The sequence below is a fragment of the Crocodylus porosus genome, unplaced genomic scaffold (assembly GCF_001723895.1).
Source record: "Crocodylus porosus isolate Cpor-Errol unplaced genomic scaffold, CroPor_comp1, whole genome shotgun sequence".
Taxonomy (NCBI): Eukaryota; Metazoa; Chordata; order Crocodylia; family Crocodylidae; genus Crocodylus; species Crocodylus porosus.
Window position 1 is genome coordinate 249,862,883 of NW_017728886.1, and position 19,902 is coordinate 249,882,784.

General features: G+C 41.7%; 1 protein-coding gene across 2 annotated transcripts in view; it reads left to right on the plus strand.

The window, feature by feature from the left end:
- Window positions 1-19,902, plus strand: part of COL14A1 (collagen type XIV alpha 1 chain) — a 184,646-nt gene that overhangs the window by 19,958 nt on the left and 144,786 nt on the right. For both annotated transcript variants that reach the window (XM_019552346.1, XM_019552340.1), the window contains exons 4-5: window positions 396-539; window positions 4,425-4,514. In XM_019552346.1, the coding sequence (XP_019407891.1) occupies window positions 396-539; window positions 4,425-4,514 (234 nt within the window). The remainder of the gene's footprint in view (window positions 1-395; window positions 540-4,424; window positions 4,515-19,902) is intronic.

The window sequence follows — 19,902 nt, forward strand, 5'->3', positions numbered from 1 at the left end:
AAATCTATGAAACTATCTACAAACCAGAGCAATAGTTATACCCTTCTCAAGCCTACCCCACTGGACCCTCTCTCTAACTACAATTCTTCAGCTGTTTGTTCTTCTAAACTGTCCCTTTTTGCTTCATTATCTTTTTCTAAGGTGTAACAAACAAGTAATGTCCCCTAGGACTATCTCTTGAGGTTTTTGGATATCAGGCTACCCGGGATGGCCATCTCCTGGCTGTCATTATAAAGAAGGTTAGCTGTGTGACAGCCAGCAGTGACTTCTTTGTAGTTCTTATTTTGGTTAAGGTATAGATTCAAGGGATCTAAGATGTGGACAATGTAGCTGTTCAATTTATGTCATTATCTTACAGTTTGCTACTTACCTTACATGTTTTTGTTTCATTGCAGGTGGAAAAACCAATCAATTAACTCTTCAAAATAGTGCCACCAAAGCAATTATTCAAGGTCTTATTCCAGATCAAACATACTCACTTCAGATTATTGCATACAGTAAAGACCAGGAGAGCAAGCCAGCCCAAGGCCAATTTCGAAGTATGTATCTTAACACACATGTTTGTTTCTGGTATCCATGTACAATACAAAATGTGTAGACTGAACAGGTAGCTAGTAAAAGCAGTTCTGTTTGGGATGTGCAAACAAGAGAGGGGTGGTTGTGTTTATGGAACTCCAGTAGTATTCATGGTGTAAACAGACACATGTCCTTTGCCTTGAGCAGAATTATGCCAGAAAAAGGGCTGATTTTTATCTGACTTGTTGTACAACAAGATCTACTTAACAAGGATTCAAAAATGAAATGAAAGAGCCCTAAACACCTAACTTTGTCCTTTCCCTTATAAAACTTAGCTAGCACTCAGTGAAGGCAATCAGTCATCAATGGGAGGAAAAGAGAGGGAAAGGGAACTCGTATACCCACATGGATGATCATTTTTTTATTTCTTTTTCTCTCCAATGGGTTTCCTTTCAACTTTTTAAAGATACCCCAGCTGGTATAAATATGCCCAGCTCTGGTTACTTTGCACCTGTGCCAATGTACACCAGTTGAGCATCTGACCTAATATTTTCGGCAAATTATTCTGCAGTCCTCAGACAAACACATACCAAAATGGATCAATGTATTTTCTGTCCAAGGAAGTGATTGGTTAGGAGACAATTTTGCCCTGACTTGCATCTGCAACTACCCAATTACAACAGAGAGAGCTGTTGTATGCAGCCTAAGACCAGAGAGCTTGGGTATGGGGGAGGGAGAAGAGCAGTAAATTTTCCTGAATTTCTTTGCCACAAAACACTGGCTCTGGAGATGTATTAATACCCACGGATGCTTGTGCACCAGGTTACTCTACCTGTAATAGGTCTGCCAATCTTACTAGCTCTAATTGCTAGATCACACTTTGATCGTAGGCAGCACATGTCAGAGTGACTGGTTGAGTTAGAGTCAATATCAAGTCCTTCTAGTTATTCACTAGTGCGGCTGCCTCTGTTTACTGTTTTAAATACTACTCTGGTTGGGAACCCTCAAAACCACAAATTACTTTAGCATTAAAGGGAGTCTATGGAATAACTACTTGAGCTACTGTAATATTAGCTGTGGGCTTGCTTTCTTGCTTGCTTTCCTAGTTCTATTCCACAGGAAAAATGGATCTAGCAGGGGTTACATTCTATTTAAAACTATTTCTTTAGCTGCTACATGTTTTTACTGGCAGCAGCAAGACTTGAGTCCTATTTGACAGTATAATAAATTGTCTGAATGAAGCAGATACAATGAAAATGCAAATATTTCCTTCTCTTCTTCCTCTGTCTCTCTTTTTTTTTCTTTCTTTTTTAATCCTGTATTTTCATAGTTTCCCACTCCTCAACAAGGTGGTCACTAGTTTTTGAAATGGGGGAAGATAAAATAAGCCCAGGGCAAGGAGAAAACTAATAAAGAAATTGCAGATGTGTTGGAGTTATAACTAATATCTAAAGAAAGCTCTTTTCAAGCCTTCAGGGTTAGCTGTCTGGAGTAATGTTGCCTTTAAGATGGTTATCTTTTCTTTTAGCATGATTTGTAAGCTATATGGAATAGTTAGTATCCTATTAACACAAGCTTTATATAGGGAGCATTGTCCTTTTACAAGGCAGTTCTAACAGAGACACTTCATTTGTTTCATCATCCTGCGACCAAGTAAAGGGCAAATTAAATTAATTCATTTCACATATCAGAATTTGTCAGAATTACATGGCAGTATAGTTTTCTGACACCTAATAATGAGAGTTATATATTCAGCATTGGGCAGCTAGTCTTGTTGATAGATGTCAGTCTCCTTAACCATTTTCTGGACTCTTAGTGCTGATTTTAATGCTCTCATTTTGCTGAATTATGAAGTCTTCCTGTATTTTTTTTTCTTATAGTACAGCTCCTTTTAGTGGGAAACTTGTCTAAGCAAGGTTTGAGTCTGAAGGGGTTTGAGGACTGAGTCACCAGGTGCTGGCTGAACTATAACCCCTCTCATTATGATCTCAGTCTGCCCTGGGGAAGGGATGGTGTATTGCTCATAGTGTAGAAGACCAAAAAAACCCTTGCATCTCTGAATCCCAATCTCCTCACCTTGCTGCAAGGGGACAGTAATCTACTGCTGATAGAGGTGCCATAGATGGTATTCTATTTTTGCACCAGCTGAGTTGTGCTGGCCAGTGTGTTAGGAAGGAGTGAGGGCTCCATTTACTTTTTTTCTTGCATCCATGTGTTTTAGGGGAGGGGAGCTGTGGCTGTTCTTCTCCCCGCTACACTGGACCCAAATTTATGGGTTGAAGTGGTTGGGAGTACACAGGCTTGTGCTCCTCTTACTCTCCCTTTATAAAGAATGGGATGATGGACTTGTAATTCTATACTGGACTGGAACACATAACCAGATTTTAAGTTCTTGGCACTGTTATCCTCCATGTTTTGATGAATTGCTTAAATCCCTCCATCCTTGGTTTCCCTTTTATAAAGCAGGGCTAACATTTCCTCTACCTTTATCCTCATGCCTGTCTGCTTATATAGGATGTTATACAGACAGTTTACAACATAACATGACAGACTAGCCTTGTCCCGATGAGGCTCTGTTGTTGTTGTTCCATAAGCACTGCAGCAGCATCCCTCAGGCTCAGAGGTATCACTAACCAATCTGCAGGCTGCCTAACTGTTGATGCCAACGAGAACCTCTCAGAATTGTTTTTCTAGAACAGTGCTTCTCAACGAGGGTACTGTAGCACCTTGGGGTGCCACCATATCTTTTGAAGAGTGCTGCAAGGTGCAATGAAATGAGCTAGGTGTGATGAGTTAAGCAGATAAGTGCAGCCTCAGGCTTGTTGCTACCTCTTTCCCTCCCCTCCCACCTGTCTGCACCCTGCAAGGAGGTAAGCAATATAATACATACATTTGTTCTGATTTTGGGTGATGCTCGATTCACAAATGTTTTGGACGGTATCTGAAGTCCAGTAAGAGCAAGGCCTCAACATCCCCCCACAAAAGGTGGAGAACTACTGTTCTAGAAGCATTTGTCTTGCAAAGATATTGCCATACTTTCTTGTTAGGCACAGTGGTGTAGTCAAAAACCCCAAACCAGTGCCTGGATTACTGATCAGGATCAGTCCAGTTTCTGCCTGGTGGTGATGTGAGGTGGAGGAAAGCATAAAGAACTTTTCTTCCTAACCCTTGGGGCACAGATAGGATTTTGTAGGGGGAAGGGGTAAAATTTTGAGTTGTCAAGTACCTTGCCATAGGTAGGCATGCTCATGTGCCTTGTTGCAAAGGACATGCCCTGTGGAATGAAAACTTTAGGAGTCATCAAATAACCAAGCAAATAATGGCCTTGACCACCTTTTATCTCTGTAATATCGGAGGCCCTATCTTCTTAATTTGTTTAACCCAGGTAAGGCCCAGGAACAATTAAAGTCTGAGATCTGTTCTTGCCTTACTACATATCTGGTGCCCTGAAGGGGTGGGCCAAGAAATGAAGTCTAAACTGCACCTCCATGGAGTGATACTAGATCTGGCACATACATGCTAGATGCCAGAAGGTTCAGACAAGAATTCTGCCTTGCTGTTTGTTTCCTTCCTGTCTCAAACTAGACTTGTTTAATTCTGGGAGGACTTCGCTGCCCTCCCCCTGCCTGAGTCTTAAATCTCTGGAGACTCTCTTCAATTTGGGCTTGAATGCTGAAGCCTGTGTGAGGAGCCTTTCTTGGATGATGAATTGTTCTTGGATGGTGAATGGTGTGGTATTGTGGACATCTGTCCGTATTCAACTAAGGACAAAGCTGAGTTAGAAATGCTTGTGACCAAAGGAAACTGCACAAAAATTGCATGAAGTTTCCATTCCATCTGGAGGAAGAATGTGTGCATGCCTTTTTCACTGTACCTCGTCTTTGACATACTTCTTCTTATCTCTGCAGTTAAAGATATAGAGAAAAAGAAGGAAACATCAAGTAAATCCAAGGTCAAGGATAAAGAACACATAAATGGGAGTAAACCATCACCAGCAGGTCAGATCATCAAAAACTGTGTGATAGCATGCTAATAGCCAGTTTGTGTATTTAACTCTGCCATCGCAGATGCTTTTCTTTACTACAGATACATGAAGGCTTCATTTGTTTTCTGAGAGAGGTGCCAACACTAATTATAGTAATTCAATATAAGCAAAAGGTCAGTTTACTTTACCAAAGGTATTGGGAATTAACTGTACTAAATGTTTTTAGTTCACGATTTGTTACAGCTTTTAGATGGTCAAAAACTAGCCAACCTGACATTTGAACCTTCATAAAACAGATCATTTTGCATGTTTTTTTTCTTTCCCCCTCTCTGTCCCCAACATCCATGCATGCACATGCACAAACATGCATGCCTATACACACTTCTTTTAAATCCTTCAATATTCAGCATATCAGTAGTTAGCTGTGTTTGTTTCTAAAGTGCCACACTGCCCTACCTTCTGCCTGACTTCAGACTAACTGATTCATTTAGTTCTGAACAGACCCATTCATAGCCTCTGACAAAGTAGGTTGTTGTCTGTGAAAGCTTGTGCCTCTTTGAACCTGTTAGCTTCTAAGGTGCCACCCTGCCCTACTTTCTATTCAGTATAATGTGAATATATTAGTGTCAGAATGACTTCCATTTCTGCAGTTGACATAACACATTTCATACAGGTATGATTTTTACTTTAGAAGCTATTTTTAATAATGTATGTAATCTGCATTACTGTGCACTTATATGTAAAATGACCAGATATGTGTGTAAAAATGCTGGAACTTATGTAAGCAAACACTTGTACAATTTTTAGGAAGAATGATTCTTTGAAGATTGACAAAATGAAATGGAGCATATTTCTTGTGAAATGCTACCTTGCTATTAAAAATAAATGTTTCCAGGACAGATGGTACTGGTATTTACAAGAAAATCCATATTGGTATTTAGCACACAACATAGTTTCTATTTTAAAATTTAGAGTAGTGTCTCCTTTCTAAAATAATTTTTAAGGGCAATTATTCTTTTAAATAGGTATTTGTGATACGTGGAACAAGTGGGGGTCAGGAATAGCTGGATGTGACCTCAAATAATCTTTCAGCAATAAGTAAATATCTTCAAGACCCACAGACATCCAATGGCATTTCACTCTGTACACTGGCAATACAAGGATTATGGTCCAAAGCTTATTGAAGTCACTGGGAATCTTAGCACAGTTGATATGATTTGGTTTGTACAGGGTCATTCATTCATACATTGTAATCTTGCATGTTCAATGTGTAGAAATATACTAGCATGTGCTGTACAATAAGTTTAAGTTTTGTCTGTTGATGTGCTGTGGATGTCTGACATAAGGTGTATGAAAATGACTGAGTTCAGGAAAATGGAGATGTTTAGGAAAGGCAAATATGATTTATAAATTATTTCTTTTCTCCTTAGTGAAAGTGACAAGAAGTAAAAGTCTGTAGAAGGAAAAAGTGAGCCTGTAATAAGATTTAAAGAAAAGTGTTCTTGGCACATAGAGAAATTGCTTGCCAGATTATGGGACAGAACTTGTGCTGCTTTCAGGGAGGCAAGGAGCATGGGAAGAAATGTGTGGTGAAGCTGGGAGGAAAAAGCTGTGGCCTGTGCTCTGTTCTTCAGGCTTCACATCCTTTATTTGTAGAATCTTTCTTTAATTATTTGGATCTGTGTAAGTAATGGAAATGTGGCATTTTTGAATATGAAAATAGAAGTGTGCTCATTTGCTAATAAGACAGCAAAAAAAACCTGTCTTATTTTAGGGTTGCTTTCAGTAGCAACTCTCCTAGAATGGTAGTGTGCTAGAGCAAGTAAAAGTTCCCACCATCTCACTGCTCTTACAAAGCTGATAAGCTATTTATTGCTAGTTTCATTTTGTATAGTTCTATTCCTTACCCAACTATTACTCAATGTTAATATGAAGAAGTCCAGTATATTGCCTCATACCAAATTAATCACTAATGCATATCTATAATTATACCATAATTTAATGAGTTTAAAAGAAGGGGGGGAACCAAAACCAACAAAACAAAATAACCCCCCACACCACACATCCATCAAAGCTCAATATTATTTTGATTTCTACAAACCTTATGTAATTTTCCTATATATGTATGTTCAAGTCTGCACTTCTGCATTTTTTTCCTCCAGACTGTGATATCTAAACTCAACTAAGTAGTCATTGGGTTAGGGACAGAAGTTGCACACAAACCAGTCTAAGTGATCTGAAGCTGGCTTAAATCTGTAACAGAACAGAAATTCTGTGCACATAAACTGCTTTCAAAATGGCTAAAACCAGTTTAAGATAAACTCAGTTGGATGTAGTATCAGACTTAACTGATTTAAGTTAAACTGGTTCACAGAACTTCTGTCCCAGATCACTTCCTGATTCAAGTTAACTCATTCCCTCAGCATCCCAGGATGCTTTGCTGCCTTGGGCTGTGCTGTCTTGTTCCAGTGGAGCAGGACTGGCCCCTTCCCACCTATCACAGAGTTAAGGCACTAAAGCCTCTTCTCCCTGCCAGCACCTGTCAGCCTGGCTGGATGGAGGAGGTGGGGCAAGGGAATGGACCCCTGACCCACCCTTGCACCCATCTGTACAGGACAAGAGGAAGGAAAGCCCCAGGTGAGTGGTGTTGGCATCGGCTCAGCCTGTAAGAGGGGGAGGGGGAACATGCTGCCCTGACCTTGGCAACCCTCCCCTCAACTCCAGCTGGGATCAGCCCAGGACAGGGGAAAAGCCCCAACCAGGAGCTTTTCACTCACGTGCAGCCCAGTGAACCAGGCTGGGATTGGCTTAGCCCCACCTTCTCCCCAGCACCCCAGCTTGTGAGAAGTGAAGAGTTGGGGGGGAAGGGGAAAACACACAGGTCTGGCCCAGCACGGGCCCCCACAGTTGGGGTCTGTCCAGTGTGGAGGAGGGAAAGCCTCAACCAGTGGCCTCTTGTAACCTGGCAGCCTTGGGAGGGGAAGGGGCTGAGCTGATCCCAACCCAGTCGCTGGGCTGCGGGGTTACGAAAAACCCCCATTGTGCTTTTCATTGTCCTGTGCTGGGCAGACCCCAGCTGCGGGGGCTGGTGCCAGGCTGGACTGGTGCTTTCTCCTCCCCGCTCCTCCCAGCTCAGGCTTGGGGCTGGGGAGGGGGCACAGCTGAGCCAATCAGACTCCTGCTAGCCAGGCTGGAGGGGGGAGAAGGAGGAGGATGTGAAAAGCCCCTGCAGTGGGAGCTTTTCCTGTGCTAGGCAGACCCCAGCTGGGGGCCAGGGCCAGGTGGTGTGTTCCCCTCCCTACATCCCTCTAAGGCAGGGGCTGGTGAGAAATTTTCTGTTGGCAGTCCCCTCCCTGTGGCTGAGAGCAGGGGGCGATGGCATGGGTCCAGCAGTCAACCAGGCTTGGGCTGCCACTGGACTGGGTTTAGCAGCCGTAGGCAGCTGGACACGAGGGGTGCTGTGCATGAGTGCCCCCAGGCTCCTGGCCTGGGCCACTGCAGGCTTCTGCCTGTCTTGGCCACCCAAACATTGGACGTCAGTTCAGTTTGTTATTAGTTCAAGCTATGCAGCTTAGAAAAACCTCCCTCAGGCATTTTGAGCCATTGTACTTAGCCTGGGTTACATTCCCATTAATGTGTTGGAAACCCTTCCTTTCTTTCCAGATACAGTTCAGAGAATCTTAGTTTCTTTCAACATATCCTGATCTTCCAGCACTTGTACCCCAGCAGATTTTCAGCCAGCTCATTCACAAAGCTCCTTTTCTGTGAAATAAAGGGGGTTAATAATTTTATGCTTCCTTAGCTGTTTTACAGTGTTACAAACGGTTTTGCACAAGGGATTTTCCAATTGCTTCTCTTGAAACAGGGGTTCACAGGATCTCACCTGCATCCAGTTCTCTTCCAAAAGCTCTTCTGCATGCAGGTATTTGTCGTGACCTGTTTGAACTACAGTAAGATACAAAAAACAGGTTCATCAGTTTATCTCCAGTGCTTTCAACAAGCTGCCTTGACTAGTACCCTAGTTCAATAAAGCACTTAAGTATATTCTTAAATCTTTGGCTTTCCAGGACAGCACTTAAAACACATACCTAACTGCTGTGGAAGAAAAATGTGCTCCAGCAGTGGAAGAGAAACAACTGTTTCATGCTATCTTGAATAGCACTGGTTTACTAAGCTGAGGCTTTACAGTAGTGTAAACAGGGGAAATCTGCCCAACATACTTGACGGGAGTTGCTCCTAAAATGATGAAAAATTACCAGTTTAATAAAATGATATTTAAAACATCTTGTAATAAACTTTACACAGCTCTTTTCTTCCCCAGACCTACTCCAGCCCTTCTGTCAGCTATATCACTGGCTGTTTCAAATGCTTGCCTTGTACCATGCAACTCTTGTCTAAATTTGCTTTTCTTTAGGCAGTAGATGTCAGAGTCTTCAGCCTGTGCTCTAACAAAATCTCCCGTGGGCCCTTGTGCAATACATACAGTATTTTTCCCCCTAGTTTCTGTAATGGGTGTATCTGTAGAATCACGCTATAAATGTGATCCTGTATTTTAGTACATATATAACAGAGCGTTAACTAAATCAGCATCATTCTTTTTGCCCTTATAGCTAATATAGTTGTTTCTCCATAAAGCATGTAATGATCAAGTATTAGGGCAAAATAATGGAGGAAACTAATACAAACTCATTAGCTGTCACTTCCATGCTCTGCCGTTTAAGAGCAAATCACTTTTTTAAAATTTCTGCTTCCTGGCTATAACTACTCTGCAAATTTCAGTGTCTCCCTTGCCTATCTTATTATTTTGCCATGAGCAAAACCGGTAGTTGTCCCTGGAAGTTCTGCATACAATTATAGGTGGGATTGGTAGTATCACTATTATTAAGATTGCCAGACATTTCCCATTATAAGCCATTGAAAACAGGCTCTTTAACCTATTGGGTAAAAGTTTTACATGCCAAGTGCCTGCCAAGATGTTAATTTTTTTTTAAACTTCAGCCAAAAGAGCAAAGCCATTTCTGAGAGTGAGGGTATAGAAATATGGGTGCAGCCTTGTGTACCAAGCCTGGGGTGCTTTGTTCAGTCTGACCCCTGGCATCCTGCCCAGCCTGCGTACCTCTCTCAGACTACCTGGGGCAGTCAGTCCACATAGGAGGGGACATTCTACCACTGCTATCGGCGCTCTCAAGTTATTGTTATCATGAACTCAAGGGGCAGAGGCCTGCACAACATGGGAAAAGTTCTAAATTTGTTGATGCATTGCGGTGTCAGTGTGCTATCTACCTGAAAAATTTGTTTTTTCTTTGCTAAGGGTAGCATATAAATTGCATACATGCATAAAAATATTAGCTGTAATGGTGAGCTAGTATGGTAGATCCTTCCAGATGGATACATTGGCTCTGGCCTGTAGAATATCTCTCACATCTCCTCTTTCCTTTTCCTCCCCTAGAACCTTTCCAGCTCAACATCCCAATTTAGCTCAATAGCTAGAGGGCGGACAGGTGGTGTCATACTGTGGCAGATGTTTCTGCCTGAAGAGTTTCTTAATGTTTAGTGTTTCTTTGTTCTCTCAAGGAGTAGTAATAAAGCATGAGTTGCGAGCAATAATGAGGTGTCTGTCTGTCTGCAGACAGTTACTGAAATATTTCCACCATGTCATCATATTTCAATAGGGTCAAATCAGTTTGGTTGGCGTTTAAAAGGAAAAGACCCTCAGAAATTCAGTTCGCCTCATACAAATCTAACACACATTACTTGCCTGCCTAGTAATTCTTACTGTTTCACTTGTAGCTGTTGGTTTTATGAAGAGAACGCTTTACAAACAAGAAATTTAGCCTCACAGCATCTGTGGTGCATCCCTCTGTGAGAATAATAAGGAATACCTAGAGAAACTTGTTTTATATTTTCATACCTAAATTTAGGTACCTGAATTCAGGCTTCTAAATAAAAGCTATCAGATCCTCCCCCACCTTGCCCTTTTCCACTCCTCCCCACACCTGATATGGCATCAATTCATCTTCCCCCCCCACCCCAAGTCCTAATGTTTTTCATTGATGTCAGTGGTGTGTGCAGGGGCGCTTTATGTTAGAGCTGTATGGGAATGTAATTTCCATTTTAAGGCACATCCTGCAAGTTTGAAAGCTGGTTTAGTTCCAAATTGAAATGACAGGTTGAATATTCCAACTTCATGTGAAACAAAGGCTGCTTGCACGTGTTAAACCTCTCCCTGCCCTCCCCCCCAAGTGGCACTTCAAACTCCATGTGCTCCCATGCCGAGCGCAGCATAAGCCCCAGAAGAGGCAGTGCATTATTTGGACCTGGTTCACCCAATGTCTAGATTGGGTGTTTTAGTTGTGAGGAGGTGGGGTTGCCACTTTTATCTATTCCTGCCCTTTGGGAGGGGGGCTGGACTCGATGATCTTCTGAGGTCCCTTCCAGCCCTAATGTCTATGAAAAAAATCTATGAAAATCTAATAACTGATTAACTCAGTTTTAGATAAAAGTGCCAAAAAGCCCGACTGAAGCACCTGAACTATACAGATGCTGTGGAGTTGGGTCAAAGTAACACACTGCTTCTTCTGGTAAAGCATGTTTTTTTGTTTGTTGTTATTTTTTTAACATCTGCAGGAAGCCAGAATGTTAGCACTAAATGTTAAAATTAGTACAGTTAGTTGTGCTTATGACTCTTTCAATTGTTTTATAATTTTGGGATGAAACATCAAAATTGTTCTTTTCTGAAAATGTTGAGCTATCTAGAATACTTCATGTTGTTGTAGTTGTGGTGGGCTAGAGAATATGCAAAGAACAAATTTAGTAATATCTTTTATTGGAGCAAACATGTATTTGGAAGATATGTAAGACACATTTTACTTTACATAACAGAATTAAACAAGTCGTCATTTTTCTGGTACTTAGCTTAGACCGGGGGTGGCAATTACTTTGGCTGGAAGGCCACTTAACGAATATTGGTGACCTGTCAAAGGTCACACCCATAAAATCTTTTGGAAGATAACATTTTAACAAATTATAGATAAAAAAAAAAAATCACGTAGTAGCAATCAAACATCTATAACATATTTTAATTTAACTTCAAATATTTTTTGTCTTGATTTATGGGTTTTGTTTTAGCAGTGTATATAAAGGTGATTGCATAAGAGCTCAAAATAAAGTCTTACTCTTGTATACTGTGTGGGAAAAGTGTGGGGGGCTGCCTTCATGATACATCCCAGAAGCTGGCCAGGAGTGGGGAGAGGAATAGAGGGGTAGGGCACGTGTGCAGCAGGGCTCGTTTGGGTGATGCAAGTGCTGGTGTGGTCCATGTCCCCCATCCCCCTCTGGCCTGTGGCTGCCCCCACAGTGCTCAGCATGAAGCCGAGCTACACTCAAGGCAGCCTGTGCTGCTTTCCTGTCCATGCCCACTGGCTCTGGCTCTGAGGCTGTGTCTGCTGCTGCTGCAGCTGCCCAAATACTGCTCAGCTCCCTCCACCTCCAGCAGCTCCTCCTACTTCCCCAGCCCCTGCTGCACTGCTCTGGGCATGGGATGGGCGCTGCAGCCAAGCAGCTACTGCCCCAGCACACAGGGCTCCAGCTCCCAGCTGCCTTCCATGCACTCACCCATTTGCAGGTGGCTGCCTATTGCACTGGGTGGGAGAAGTGGGTGGAAGGGAGCTGGGAGATGAAGCTGGAGCCCTACATACTGCAGCAGGAGCCACCCAACTGCAGCTCCCTCCCTCCCCCTGAGAGCAGTGTGGCAGGGCCTGGAGAAGGAGGAACCAAGCAGCACCTGGGCAGCTGCAGCAGCATCAGGAGAGACCCCTCCAGAAAGCTGTGCACATGGGCCAGGGCTGGGGCAGCAGACACAGGTGGGAGCATGGCACAGGCTGTTCCAAGTGGGAGTGAGTGGGATTCATCCCCATATGGAGTACTGTGGGCATTGGTGACACATAGGGAAGGCATGGGGGGGCATGTGCCCCACCTGAGAGCACTAGTGCCCCCCATGACAGCAAGTGTTCCAGGTGATATGGGTGCATGGAGAGAGCTAGTGCCCCCCCTGAAATTGGCTCTGCCGGTGGCATGTTAGTGGTGGAAGTGCCAGCTCTTCTGCTGCCACTATGCCGCATGTGGAACTGTAAGATACCCCCACCCCTCCCAGTTGCCAGCTGACTGCTGGGGGACCTCCCTTCCATGGGTATGCCCTGCTGGTGCCCCCCCCCAGACTCAGGAGGCACTCATGACTGTGAAGAAGCCACGAGCTGGTTCCAGTCAATTGATGGGTGCCTGCTCATGGGCCAGATCCAATCATCTAGCAGGCTATATCCAGCCCATGGGTCTGTATTTGCCCACCCCTGGCTTAGACTGTGTTTACTTCTTTCCCCAACCTAAGGAAGGGATTTTTGCAGCTGAAAGTTTCTGTAACATCTCTCCAAATTACATAGTTATCTAATAAAAGATTTACAAACCAGCCTTGCCAAATGCTTCATGCTGATTTCTTTACCCCTGTGTAATTTTAATAAAATTACAATATTTTGTTTAAAAGATGTTGTTTGACTTTTGGCAAAATGCCATTTTGTGATGGGGAAAAACTCCATCAAAAGAAAATTCAACCAGCTTTACCTAATGTCCAACATAATCTCCATAGGTATGTGTTGCCAATCTTTCTATTCCCTGGGCCTGTCTACATGTGCAGTTAATGCAAAGTAATAATCTCTGGCGCGTATTGCACCAGTGTTTATTGCTCCTGGGCACACATGTAAATGCATGTCTTTAATTCAGATGATAACCCTAGCCAATTTAACCAATTTAAAACTCACTTTCCAGAGTAAAATGCTAATATCACTTTTTCAGACTTAAAATATGCCATACACACTAGTGGTGTTGTATAGGACTTTTCCATAAAATGCTACAACAGTAAAATTAACAGGGTCCTAGAGAGACTACACAAATTTAGAGAATTTAATAGAGAAGGATGTTCCTTCTTCAAAATTAACTTAATCACCCTATTGAATTCTACAGTAGGGACATAATTCTTTTTAATTTTATAAGTTAGTTGAAAAAAAATCATTATATATGTAATTCTGTAGAACTTTTCTCTGAGAGAGATTTTTAAATACAGAACCTTATTCAAATAGGTTCAGAGATAAGATTTGTCTTCTGCTTTTTAAAACAGTTGGAAAGACCACAGGCAAGGAGTAGTTGTGAATGGCATTGAAGCGGGAAATGCCTAGTAAAGTACTCCCAAGATTAATGGCAGCTGTGGTGTGTTTTAGTGCTTTCATTAATTTTTTGGGAAATAATATGATGTCACACAGCTGGGCTGTCTACGTGCAATTTGCATCAGTTCAGAAATGCTGGATCAGAAAATGCTGTTGGCAAGAGTGAGATCAGAGAAAGAATACTGTTCTCCACACTGTTCAGTAGCTTGTAAAGGATCAGGGGGCAGGCAGAGAGTCTCAGTTCCATGTTTGTCCAGCACCTACCACCACAATTGACTTTTATATTCTACCACAATATAAAAAAATAAGGCTGCATGTTTCTTCTTTCTTTAACAACTAAATAAGGAACAGCCATCAAAGTCAGTCATGTGCAAGAAGGATTTTTTTTGTGGTGCCCACTATAGAATTAATAGGACTGAAATGAAGCAAATTTGCACTGAACAGAAGAAACACTGTTCTGAACTACTGACAACAAATTTCTTGGTGAGGTAGGTGACTTCAGAGGTACAACATTTGGGGATAAGTACCAAATGCAGTAAACCAGGGTTTACAACCTATGTCCCATGGACAGCATCTGGCCCACAAAGAGATTTTTATCCATCCTGCCAGGCACACCAAAAAAAGGTTAATAGTCATGAAAGTTTATATATCTGGACAGTGCCCACCAGCACTAAGCATTACTTGTAGAATAAAAGTTTTAGAACTCAGTGGTATACCCTTGCCTAGATTTTCTGGGTGTTGTTTTCTCCTTACACACGACTGATAATGCCCTAAATTGCTTGGGACTTGCCTGCTGGAAAGTGCCTTTGTCTACTTCACCACAACCCTGGTTGTATGAGGAACCCCGGTCATGCCCATACAAGCAATATGTTTGATTATGCCTAATCCCAGTTCCTGGTCCTTTTAAAAAAACTGGAAATCCCTGTACGTGATGTATGCCAAGCCTCTGCTAAATCCTTTGTATCTCTGTCCCTGTCTTCTGCTCTTTCTCTACTTGCATCTCTAGACTGTAAGTCCTAGGGACAATGATGGTCTCTCTTTCTGTGTTTACACAGTGCCCAGTCTGAATTACCACAGGTGCTTTTGTGTGCTGCCATAATAAAATGATAAGAAGAATAAGCTGCTGACAGGAGCTATTTGCTGTGATTGCATTGTTCCCTGCTATCAGCCTGTTGGGAATTTAGTGGGACTTCAAGAAAAACTATTTCTGATCTGGCTTGCAGTCCCTTTACTGTCATGATTTAGAAGAACTTTGCAAATGCTCCTGTGACAAACTGCACCTGGTTTTCAGAAGTGTCGATTCAGATGATTGACCCCAAATGACTCCACCCTCTCTGTAGCTCAGACACGTGTTGAAATCCTATTTCCAAAACTCTTATTTATTTCAAAGGGACCAGACTGTCTCCCATGATTTGCTAACCAAAAATTATGGCTCCCCAAAAAAATGACATTTCTGAGAATATGGCAGCATACATGCAGATGATGAATTAAACGATAAAAATATCTATTAAATGTATCTTTAATGTAATTTAGGGCCCTGTATTTAAAAATATGTTCCTTCTAATGGATGATATTATGCCACCAATTTTTCTGGACAACTCCCCATTGATTTCCATTGGAAAATGGTGGTAAAACAAGGACCATATTTCTTCTATTAGTTTATTGCAGTATTAAAAACATGAGAATATTTTGAATTGGTATCTAGGATTAAACTAATCAGGGATGCACTGACAGAATTGGCTAGCACTATAGAATGTTAATTGAGTTGCATGTCTAATTTTCTGCCCAGTGTGATGGTGTTGTACTCCCCTCTAACTTGAAGAGTAGTTTAAGCCTCAGGACAGCTTGTTTATTCACAGTGTAATGCACTCAGATACAGTACCAAAGAGTGAAGGAGTTTCTCAAGTTTGCCTGAGAAGGATTTTTCTCAATTTTCATGCATTTCTAAGTGGGGGGGTGTTAAATATAAATGATGCTGGCAAATTATGCATAATTGGTCACCATACTGTGTTGCAAGTTCTGGAATGACATGAGCAAAGCTCCCTTTTCTATACTTTTCTGCTACATGAAAGCACTGTAAGGTGGATTGGTTGGTTCATCATACTCCATAAGTGGTCATCAACAGCCCAATGTCTAGTTTGGAGGAGATATCAAGTGGGGTTACCTAGGTGGCTGTCCTGGGTCTGTTACTGTCTAGGGATTTGGACAATGTGATTGAGTGCATGATGAGCAAATTTCCAGACAATGCCAAATTAGGTGGAGTTACAAATACTCTGGAGGGTAGGAGTAGGACCAGGAATGACCTGAATAGACTGGAGAAATGGTCCATAATCAAACAGTCAATGAATCAGTCAACAAGGACAAGTGCAAAGTCCTGCATGTTGGGTGGAAAAACTGTACGTACAAATACGGACTGGGGAAATAACTGCAGTACTACAGGGAAGGACCCATGGGTTACAGTGGCCCATGGGCTAAATATGGGCCAACAGTGGGATTTTGTTGCAAAAAAAGCTGACAGCATTCAGGGTTATATTATCAGGAGCATTACTTGTTAATCATGGGAAGTATTTCTTCTGCTCTATTTAGCACTGATTGAAGCCTCACCTAGAGCACTGTGTCCAGTTTTGGACTCCACACTTTAAGAAGGATGTGGATAGTTTAGAAAGAGTCCACTGCAGTGCAGAAATAATTGATTAGGGGTGGGGAGGCATGACTTATGACTAAAGACTGAAAGAATGTGGTTTATTTATCCTGGAAAAGAGAAGACTGAGGGAGGATTTGATAACAGACTTTGAATACCTGAAGGACAATTATAGAGAGCTTTTCTCCATGGGCTTTCCTCCATGGCTGTAGGGGACAGGGCTAAGGACAATGGCCTCAAGCTGCAGCAGTGGAAATTTAAGATGGAGGTTAGGAGGAACTGTCTCATGATGAAGGTGGTCAAGCAGTAGAACAGGCTACCTTGAGAAATTGAAATCTCCATCTTTGAACATTTTCCAGAGGAGATGTGGCAAATGCTTGAGATGGCTTGGTCTGGGAGGGAGGATCCAGCCTAGAGCAAGGGACTGGACTAGGTCTTGTGAGGTCCCTTCTATTCCTACTTCCCTATGATCCTGTATTGAAAGCCAAATCATAATAAGTCAACTGATTAACCTTCTTCAGTTTCAGCAGCAGGGAAGATGAAGGGAGAATATTTTATGTTTGTACAAATTAGAGTGTCAGTGGAGTGTGAGGTATGAATTTGTAGCAACACAAATGAACTAAAATGTCCCAACTTTGACCCACAATGAAACAGGGTTAAGGATGGGGCAGTTGCACTGCAGTTGCATCACTATGGTCTCATGCACAGGTAGTAGTTATCATGTAAGAGCTGCTGTGTGTTTCTGAGCAACAGCAACTTTCCCTCCCCTTTTGTGAAGCTTCTGCAAATGTATCTTTGTCTGTTCTCTACTCTGGTTAATATTGATTCTGAGAGCTCTTTTATCATCCGTTTGTACTTTAAGTATAAGTCGTTTATATTTCATACCACACACTGTAAAGCTGCTATTCAACTGAAATGAATCCATATGTTTCAGAAATTTTACTTTAAGTTATGTCAAGCATGTTTATTGCCAACAATTCTTTAGGATGATAGGAAAGTATCCTAATATTCTGTAAGCTAAATAAATCTTCATGGTTTTAAAAATACAGTTATTATTCATCTTGACTGGCTTCTTAATACACTCTTTTTTTTTTTTTTTTAAGAAAAATGTTTTTAAAATAATTGCTGTGTGTCTGACATTTCCCCCCAAATGACCAGTTTGTCATTAAAAATATTAGCTCAAGTTTTCAGGTTTTTGAATCAACTATCATTGAAAACTTGGAAGCTAACACAGTCTGTGAAATAACCAATGTGTTTTGATACTAGACTTTTTTGTGTGTGTGGCTCAAATAGGATATTTTATAACACCTTTTTGGTGGAATTCTGGAAGATCAAAATCTAAACAACCATAGTATTTAGCATTCATTAAATGGTGTGTTTGTTAGGTACAGGGATGTTAAGAAGAAGAATGCATATATAACAAATACAATAAATCTTAATATGCAGGTTCCCCAGAGACAGCTAATTTGTATGCATCTCTGCATTTGGTTAAAGTGGTTTTCTGGGATAGAGAGCCAGATGCCTGGCAAACAGTTGGCTGCTTTTTCTCCTACATAGTTGGTATGAACTGCACTTGTTGAGCTGGTCTTGCGATATGATGTAATTCCAATGTCCTAGTCCTTAAAAAAAGTTTGGAGTTAGTTTGATGAAGGCCAGACATTTGTTGTGCATCTGGTTGATCTATGCCTTCATATGTGGGCTGTTTCATGTGATCTCTCGAATAATGTTAACACCAGAACACTGCTATAATAGCAATATCAGCATGCCTGGTTAGTGGGTTGCTGAATTTTTGCAACTGGAAGCTACTTAGGAATCCAAATCTTTTCTGTTTTTCCTACCTCTTAGTTAAATAGTGTACTGGTGTTTATTACATGTAACACTGTCTCTTTCCCCAGTATAAGGTTTAATACTTCTTCATCCATCATGTTATCCAGTAGTCCACGCATCATCATCACTCTATTCCCATTCTCCACTTCACTCCTGTCATCAAGCATCTTCGCTTTTGTGCTTTGTTATCCTATGAAGTAATCAGTCTTGCTGATTTCCATTTGTATTGTATGATAAATGCCCTTTACTTGAACTTTCTGTCTGTCCCCTTCCACATATATTATAGGAATTTTCTTCTGTGACAAGAATAATAAAGGAAATGACCTACTGATGCCTCAGAAAGAATTATAACCTGAACTTCTACTATCAGGAGAACTGTGTATGTTGGCTCTTTACAAAAGGAGCTACATTTCATACCAGAGGGAGGTCAAGCACCAAATGAGTTACTGTAGTCTGTTGTAACTGTTGTCTTTATGCAGATCAGACCACTCCTCCCAATGTGTGGCCACCTCCTACACATAGAGACCAATATCTGTATGTTAAATACTTCCTCTTCCTAATCTTTGACCCCCAAAACCTCAGGGAATAACAATGTTGCCAACCTAAGGAGGTAAAAAATCATGATTTTTTTGGTCTAAGAAAGTAATTTTTTTTAACAGAGTGTTTTCCTCTAGTTCCTACTTCTTATTCACTCCCACCACATTTCAAAGGGCCGGGTGTATCCATGCATACTGACATAGTCCCTGGTGTACCTGCTTTCCACTAATCCCCCAGTGCTGTCCAGAGCCTCCCTGCAATACTGTTTCCTAACCATCCCCCACAGGCTAATTTCTCTTCCTGCCCACTTTCAAAGGCAGATCCCAAGAGCCCACCATATCCCGATTCCTCTGGTACATTTGAGCCGCTCCCCTGGACCTCAGCTTTTATTAACATTCTTTTGCAGATTTAACTATGGGCGAAGTTGCTCTTGGCAAGGTCTGGAAAGGCTGTTGGCAATGCTGCAACTTTTGTGCACTAGTACTGTAGATGGCATTTGTGTCTGTCTGGAGAGCAAGCAGCCCTTAGCAGTCAAATGGGGAATCTACACTCAGCCTATGGAAAATTACCAAGCAGGCAAGAGCCTTCAAGAAGTCTGGAATTCCTAACTTGGTGATGATATTGTTAGTGTTGGCAACATAAATGGGCTTTGTGCTGGTTTCTACCCTGAAAACCCTGTTATGCAATATTAGTACGTTAGCATCATCAAGCTGGGCCTAATGAAGCCAGCCTGTTTTTGTGACTTCATATAGGATGTGATTAAAGTACTCCTTCCTCTGGGTTCAGCTTGGCTGACAGAAGACATGCTGTTATCTGGTCACTTGTGGGTACAATTTTAATAAGGCATTTACGGTCTTCTTCATGCAGACACACAAAAACTAGCATAAACTGAAAGACTGGAAGCAGCTGTTGGTGCAGACTACAATACAGTATCTGACTGCTCCCTTTCCTGTAGGGTGTCTGCAGTTTTGCTGCATTCTCCAATCTTCCATGAATTCTAAATCTTCCTTTTCTTGGTTTTTACCTTTCCCATGCGAAAATGCAGCAGTCTCAATGGAAATCATTGTGCTGTGTATAGAGTAGGAATCATCTTACCAGAACAGACAAAAGGTTTGTCTTGTCCAATATGCTATCTTTTCAAATTGGTATATGCCATCTGCTTCAGAAGAAGGAGAAAAGATTTT